Source organism: Quercus robur, chromosome 4 (genome assembly GCF_932294415.1).
Source record: "Quercus robur chromosome 4, dhQueRobu3.1, whole genome shotgun sequence".
Classification (NCBI taxonomy): Eukaryota; Viridiplantae; Streptophyta; class Magnoliopsida; order Fagales; family Fagaceae; genus Quercus; species Quercus robur.
The window spans coordinates 76,875,710-76,884,076 of record NC_065537.1 but is presented as its reverse complement, the minus strand read 5'-3'; the positions used below and the strand labels follow the sequence as shown (position 1 = coordinate 76,884,076).

The following is an 8,367-nucleotide window of genomic DNA, read 5'->3' as shown; positions in this document are numbered from 1 at the left end:
TGAATACTAAAAAAAAAACAAAACAAAGAAAATCAATTTTTTTTTTCAATTGCCTTTTGCAAAGAGGATTAGTTCAAGTTCAAAAACACTACAAATGCTAAAGAAATTTCTCATGCCATCAAAACTCAATGTGAGTGAAAAGTGGTAGCCAACCCAAACATACTCTTAGTTTTAAAATAAACATGACTTGAATCTCTATTTGAAAGTATGCTTCAACTCAAATCTTTCTAGTGTTATCACTCAACAAATGAAATCACTCTGAAATGGGGTGTAACACTCTCAACAATATATGTGAGGGGAATACTGTAAGCAAAATCAAACACCTCACATATAAATCACATGAAAAAACGCTTAATCAAGAAAGAACAAGTAGTCTCATGAAAGGATGCCAAAAATATTCATACCACACCTTTTTCTTCTCAGTCATATCAATATCTAAACTACACAATCTTCAAGATCAAATAAGGACTTTATTAGGACGTAATGTAAGGTAAAAGCAAAGGGAATGAAATAAAAATGGGTGAAGGTAAATAATAAGAAGTGTTTTCAAGATTTGTATGTCAACTCTTTTTGGAATTTCCATTCAACAAATTTTTTTTTTCAACTCTTCTTCTTCAAAGTAGTATTCCTTCCTTCCATTTCACTTCTCAAAATTTGATGAGAACCCTTTTTATTTTCTTCTTTTTGACACTTTTCCCTTCTTCTTTTTTCTTCTCTTTGAATTTTTTTTTTCTTTTTTTTCTTTCTTCTTTTGTTTTCTCGCACAAGCCACCACATTGAAACAAACTGATCAAATTCCATCTTGAAACACTATGGATAAGGGCTTTAAGAAAGAAAGGCTAATTAAAAGGCTCAACGGGGTGACTAGCGATAATGTATCAAAAAAAAGAAAAATACATATATGGCTCAAAGTAGACAAAAATGGCCTAATCTCATCTCTCAAAGACTAGTATAGTTCTTTCAACATCAATGACTTCAAAAGATTCAAGTGTGGCATAAAATCATTTTTTTTTTCTTGGCCAAAAGAAAGAACAATGAGACTACAACAAGGGAAACATGTTACGCACTTCCAAATGAACTTTAAGATTAGAAACAATAAATAACCCTCCAAAAATAATGATTGGCTCAAAACTCACAGGGGTTACAGTCTCCACATTGTTATCATCAAGATTTTCTAATCATTTTTATCCTTCAACAATAAGTTGTGTCTGAGTGACTATGTGCATGTGCAATGAATTGAGCATGAAAGCAATGAAATTCTTTAAGCAAGAGTAGTATAATGAACTCAAAACATAAACCTCAATAAGTTTTTTTTTTTTTTTTTTTTTTTTTTTAACACAACTAAACAAAACAAAACAAAAAGATAGAAATCAATATGCATAACACAAATAAACAAAACAAAACAAAACAAAAAGATAGAAATCTCTATGCATCCCCCCCAAACCTAAACCAAACATTGTCCTCAATGTTAAAAATGATACTCTCAAATATATGTCTTGAATGAAAAGAGAGCAAAATATGAATATGCAACATGAGAAAATCAAGTAGGAAAAGTAAGGTAAGGAGAAAGAGGAGACGTACCTTGATCAAACTGATTGTTATAAATTTTAATTTCTGTCAAATATCAGCTAGAACAAAAGAAAATAAAATGAAACAAGAAAATAAACACAAAGATTAATCTAAAACCAGAAAATAAACAAGATTTTTTTTTTTTTTTTTGCAAAAAGATTTAACACAACTGGAGATCAATCCTGATAAACAGGACCATCCAAACCTCAACAACACCATGGAGATAAACAATGCATATTATGAATGGACTAGTCCAATGATATTGTAACTTACCTGGGTCAAAAACATGTTGAGAAGCTTTTGTAGTGTCTTCCAAGTGAATTCTTTGCATAACCACAGAAGCACTAATACCCTTAATATCAGCAATTCTCCAACCTATAGCTTCCTTATGCTCTTGAAGTATACTTATCAATTGGTGTTCCCAAAAGTCATCCAACTTTGGTGGTTCTACAATAGATGGGAATGGGGATGAAGAAAGTGGGAAACGGACCACTTTTGGCTGCCAGCTATCAATACTTAAGAGAGGAACAGAATCCAACAATGCATTGACCTCCTCAATTGATTTTTCAGTATCCAAATTGCAATCAAAACGGGTTAAGCAAGCGTTTGGGGGATCCTCACAACTTGATTGTAGGAAAGTATCATGGACTAGGCTCCCAATCATGTTAACCTCACATATATCCTCGTTGTCTAGTACTTGCTTACTTATGTCAAAAATATTAAGCTCAACAGTCATATTCCCAAAAGAAATCTTCATCACACCACTCCGAAAATTGATCAAAGCATTGGATGTGGCTAAGAAAGGGCGACCCAAAATGACATGGATTTGTGTACTGGCATTTAGAGCAGGCTCAGTGTCTAACACAACAAAATCAATAGGAAAATAGAACGCATCCACCTTAATCAGCACATCCTCAACAATACCTCTAGGGATTTTCACAGACCTATCAGCTAATTGAAGTGTCATGGTTGTGGGTTTCAACTCCCCCAAACCTAGCTGTAAGTATACTGAATATGGCATTAGGTTCACACTTGCCCCCAAATCTAGCAAAGCTCGATCAATGAGATGATCCCCAATCCTGCATGAAATTGTAGGAGATCCAGGGTCTTTACATTTCACTGGATATTTATTCTGAATGATTGAACTAACTTGCTCTGTCAAAAATGCCTTTTTAGGGACATTTGTCTTTCTCTTCATTGTCACAAGATCTTTTAGAAATTTGGTATAAGCAGGAACTTGCTGAATTGCATCAAGAAATGGAATGTTTATTTGCACTTGCTTAAAAACCTCTAAAATGTCTCCAAATTGTGCACTTTTCTGAGGACTGATTAACCTTTGAGGAAATGGAGCTTTAGGAACAAACCTCTTATCAAGGGGGGAATTAAGATCCTGAATTGGAGTGGCAGGTGGGTTGTCCTTCTTTTCTCTATGATCATCATGTGAACTATGAGTTCCTTTTTCCTTTAACACAATATTTTCATCATCCTTCACTTCTGGCATTTTCACTTGATTATCAACTTGCTTACCAGACCTAAGGGTAGTAATAGACTGAACATGTTCTTGTCCATGAGTAGAACTAGAAGAACCATTAATTGCATACTGCCCTTTAAGGTTAGGTATAGGTTGACTAGGAAACTTTCCTTTTTCCCTCTCTCCAACTTGGGTTGCTAACTGGCCAACTTGATTTTCCAACTTCGAAATAGCTTGAGTATTCAAATGGGTGGAACTTTTTATCTCTTGAATGGCTTGGCTAGTTGATTGCATGAAAGTTTTGAGAGACTCCTCCAAAGATGATTGTGGTCTTGGTGGTGCCATAAACTGAGGAGTTGATTGAGGAATGGGAGGAAATGCTTGAGTAGGTGGACGAAATTGACTTTGTTGATGCACTTGTTGTCCACCTATATTTGTGGGGGAATGGTTCTGCCTCCAAGAGAGATTAGGATGATTTTGCCAATTTGGATTGTATGTCTCTGAAAATGGACTAACAAGTGGTTTTCCATAATTATTTAGTGCATTTGCTTGCTCAGTATAAAAATTAGGGTAACCAGCTATGGAGGGACACATTTGTGTTGTATGCATAGGACTTGCACAAATAGAGCATGTTTCACTTTGAACTTGATTGACAGAATTCATCCCTCTAACTAAAGCTAAAGCTTCAACCTTACGAGTGAGATTGTCCAACCTAGCTTTTATGTCTAAATCTTCACTGACTTCATACAATCCTCCTTTCTTAATTGTAGGGGCAGATCTCTCTCTACGATTGGAAAAATCCCATTGTTGTGAGCTTTCTGATAGATTCTCAAGAAATTTGTATGCCTCATCATCCCTAAGACTCAAAAATCCACCACCATTCATGGACTCAATCATGTTACGATTTGTTTGAGTCAAACCATTATAAAAATATTGTACTAGTCTCCATGTTTCAAAACCATGATGGGGACACTTTAAGATCAAGTCCTTAAATCTCTCCCAACTCTCATAAAATTTCTCTTGTTCATCCTGATAAAAATCTGCAATTTCTCTCCTCAAAGCATTGGTCTTGGCCATTGGGAAAAATTTAGAGAGGAATTTTGTGACCAACAGTTCCCATGAAGTGATAGATCTAGGTGACAAAGAATTAAGCCATGCTTTTGCCTTATCCTTCAAGGAAAAAGGGAATAAACGCAAGCGAACAGAGTCATCAGTGAAATTTTGAAACTTACAAGTAGCACAAATCTCAAGAAAATCCTTCACATGCATATAAGGATCTTCTCTATCCAATCCATGAAAAGTAGGAAGAAGGTGGATTATCTGTGGCTTTAACTCAAAATGTGCAGCAGTGGTTGCAGGCAATACTATGCAAGATGGAGGGTTGGTGGTTATGGGTGAGAACAACTCCCTAAGAGTTTTTGAATCATCTCTAGTTTCTCCCATTGTGGATGAATAATCAAAACTAATAAGACGATTTTCTTTATCACGTATCCAAGTTCTCATACACCAAGCACAAAGAAAAAAAAATAAATTTTTTTTTGTTTTTTTTTTTTAATTTAAAAAATAAATAAATTTTAACTACAACTAGTAGAAGGAAAAATTCAGTTAAGACCTAATTTATTTTCCTAACCAAGTCCTCGGCAACGGCGCCAAAAACTTGTTGTGAAATTTTAAAATACTCGCAAGTGTACGAACCGTACCGAAGTATAGTTGGACAAGAACGAGGTCGAACCCACAGGGACTTGTATGAACGTAGGAAAATTAATTAAACCTTGACCAAATTAATCCTAATCTAGTTTAAATAAAAATTGGTTGGTTGCAATAAAATAAACTAAGCAAATAATAAAATTAAGCAAATAGTTAAACTAAGCAAAATATATAAAGCAATAAAAAGATGAAAACAATCAAGAGAAAGGAATTAAGGTTTTGGAATCCGCCTTGTAAGTCATATCAGCATATATTTATGATCATTAATTTTTCCCAACCACTGCATGATAATCTAGAAATCAATCTTGCTATCATGGAAAATATCATCATTAAAATCCTTATTTTAAAAATCAAAAGCATGTTCTTCTTCACTTCTTAAGTATAAAATCAAATCATCAATTGTATCAGTAGCCAAACAAATCACAAGATATATCCAATTCTAAAAATCAAATCATAAATTGTATCCATTGACAAACAAATCACAAGTGATATCCAATTTTATAATCAAGAATTAATAAACCAAGCATTCAATTAATTAAGATATATCCTAAATCATGAGAAAAACATGATTGAACTCATATCTAGAATCTCATCTTAGTTAATTGATATAAAGTAAGAACAATTTGAATCATTAAAGAATAATTATTGTGGGAAAAATCAAATCACATAAATATTACTGATAATCCTTAACAAGGTTTCATCCTCAACCTTAATTATAAATTTAGCTACTCATAGTAATTGAAAGAAAACACAAAAATAAAATACTAAACATTAAACTAGACAAATAAAATAAAACTAACTGTCATGGAAGAAAGCCAAAGAAGTAGCTGCACTCTCTGTACAGCCCCCAGCCCTAGCACTAGCCTCAGCCTCCGCCTCTCTGAATTTTGCCCTAAAAAGCCCTTAAATAGTTCAAAGAATCCTATTACAAGTTGAATTCTCGTTTGGAGAAAATCCCTGATTTTTAGGCTTCATTTAACCGACTATTTTGGCCCATTTAACGTCAGAATTTGGACTTTTGGTAACTACAAAGTTGTAGCCCTTTAAGTTATCGTTCCAGCCCAACTTAAATCATCTCGATTGGACATCTGAGCCGAAAGTTATGCCAAAAATACTAACTGATGTGTAGTCTGGAATCCTAATCCGAATTGGACTTGGATTTGGTGCATATTTCCTTTGATTCCTTGCTCCAATTGGACTTAAATTTAATTGGATTGGTCTTTTCTTGAATTCATGCCTGGCTGGATGTAAGTTGGCTTGATTCAATTGGCTTAGCCCCACTTTGCATGTAAAGCCCTTGTTACCTACAACACAAAGATATTATATAATCAGTCACAAAATAACATAAAAGTAAGGCTAAATATATAGATATGTGAGTACTTTATTGTATATATTTCATGCACATCAGAACACCAAGGCCATTACTGAGAGGAAGGAGGCTCTAGAGAAGGAACTTCAGGAGGTAAAGAAGACTCTCGCGGAGAAGGATGCCAAGTTAAAGGCTATGTGGCAGTTGATGATGCTAGAATTCAAGAGTCTTACTACTAAGGTCAGTACGACTGTATCGCCTCCGTGAAGCCTGAAGTGTAGCAGAACTTGCAAGTCTACTTCTTTAAAGGATGGTTTGTAGCTCTAGATAAGATGCAAGTAGAACCCTCATTTTCTCTAAGGCAGGAGAGTAACATTCCAATCCCTCAGGAGCTTGTCATCATCCCGAACTTGGAAATCTAGGCTATCATCAATGACGCATCTCTTGTCCACGAAGTCAGAGGTGCTGGTCATATTATGGGGTCAGGTGGAGAGGTGACTAGCTTGGCAGCTGTGTCCATTACTAAGGAGCCACCCCGTGCTTAATCTCCTATTTCTTTTATTTAAATATATATTTGTTTTGTTTTAGACTGTTGTGTTTTTTTTTTTTTTTTTTTTTTAAACATTTCTTTAGTTTGCCCGGTTTTCGGGGGCCCTAACTTTGTATCTAAATTTCTCAAGTACTTTAGACTTTTATGCAAAAGAATATTTCTAAGTCTTCATATCCATCTATGCTTCTTACCTATGTGGCCCGGGTTATACGGACGTTTTAACAATTTATTTACATAGCTTTTCCTATAGGGTATGCATTGTTCTCTTTTCAGGATTTCAACAATCTAGTTGTTAATTCTCAGAAATGTTTAACATAAGTAGGAGTGAAACTAGCTTCTTACCCAAGATGTTGGTGTAGATTTTCTACCACGGAATTTATCTTCCTTGTCTTTTCAAGCTTTAGTTTTACTTTCCACTAGTGCTCTCTCCTTGAAATTTTAATCTTGTTTCCCGCTTAACAACCCTAAAGTCAGAATAAGATAGGAAACATAGTTTAAAATTTACCCAAGGCAAAGACAAGGTCTTGTACCACAAGATTTATTTTTGCGAAGTTCTAATTTTGTTTCCCGTTAATGACTCTGGAGTCAGACTAAGACAGGAAACTTACCTTAAAACCCACCCGTGGCAAAGACAAGGTCTAGTACCACAGAGTTTATTTTTGCAAAGTTTTAATTTTTTTTTTCCTGTTAGTGACTCTGGAGTTGGACTAAGACAGGAAACTCAATTTAAAATTTACCTGAGGCAAAGACAAGGTCAAGTACCTCAGGGTTTATTTCCTTTTGTTATTTTGGCATCCCAAGTTAAGCCTTCATAGGACTTACTACTGTTTACAAAACTAAAACAAAACAGAAGATCAAATAGTGTATATTTTCTATATAACAATCAAAAGTAATACTTCTTTAAATTAAATACATTTCATGGCCTTGCTATAGGTCTTTCATCCAGATCCTCCAGCCGATAAGCACCAATCCCACCAATGGATGTTACCCTATAGGGCCTTTCCTAGGTCGGACCAAGCTTTCCCATAACAGGATCTCAGGTATTCCCCAAAACCTTCCTCAGTACCAAATCTCTCGGAATAAACTCCCTACTCTTGATACCCTTATTATATCCTCGGCTGATTTTCTGCTAATAGTTTTCCAATCTTACCAAAGAAATGTCACGGTTTTCTTCTATCAAGTCCAAATGCTTGCAGAGTAGCTGATCATTCTTCTTGACTTTAAACACGTTAGTCTGAGAGGTCGGCAGCCTTGTCTCCATAGGTATCACGGCTTCCACACCGTATGTCATTGAGAAAGGAGTTTCTCTAGCATAACATCGTGGAGTGGTCCTGTATGCCCATAACATACTCGGAAGCTCTTCTGTCCACCGTCCCTTCGAATCGTCTAGTCTCCTTTCCAAGCCATTCACAATAGACTTGTTGGTTGCTTCAGCTTGACCATTGCCTTGGGTGTTAGGACATATGTGATTAACTTGTTAGGAACATATGTCACTATTTTATGTAATTGGCTAATCCTTTGACAAAACGCACTTTACTTGTATTTGGGTAGATCTAGGATGTGTTTAATACTTCAAGAAACTTTGTTTCAAGATCAAGTGTTGAAGTCATGCAAGTCTGTCTAAGATTCAAGCTGAAAAGTGCAAGTTCATTATAGCTCGACAGCTAGTATCTATCGAGCTTGAAGAACTTTTCCAACCCCGTGGCTCAACAGCTACTTTACAGTTGCTCGACAGATGGCTATCTGTCGAGGTTTATGAAA

General features: G+C 35.3%; 1 protein-coding gene and 1 non-coding gene across 2 annotated transcripts; one reads left to right on the top strand and one right to left on the bottom strand.

Moving 5' to 3' along the window:
• Positions 1 to 1,617: 1,617 nt before the first annotated feature.
• LOC126722636 (uncharacterized) lies at positions 1,618 to 4,483 on the bottom strand. Its single transcript, XM_050425777.1, has 2 exons — positions 1,843 to 4,483; positions 1,618 to 1,628 (listed from the first exon to the last, which is right to left on the bottom strand). Exons 1-2 carry the CDS (start codon positions 4,481 to 4,483, stop codon positions 1,618 to 1,620), a joined length of 2,652 nt encoding a protein of 883 aa, XP_050281734.1.
• LOC126724633 (small nucleolar RNA R71) lies at positions 3,996 to 4,104 on the top strand. Its single transcript, XR_007655071.1, has one exon. It is a non-coding gene; the product is annotated as a small nucleolar RNA R71 (small nucleolar RNA).
• Positions 4,484 to 8,367: the final 3,884 nt, after the last annotated feature.

What these genes read in the sequence shown, in the direction of transcription:
- LOC126722636 (XM_050425777.1), bottom strand. Translation starts at nt 4,483, where the DNA reads ATGGGAGAAACTAGAGATGATTCAAAAACTCTTAGGGAGTTGTTCTCA.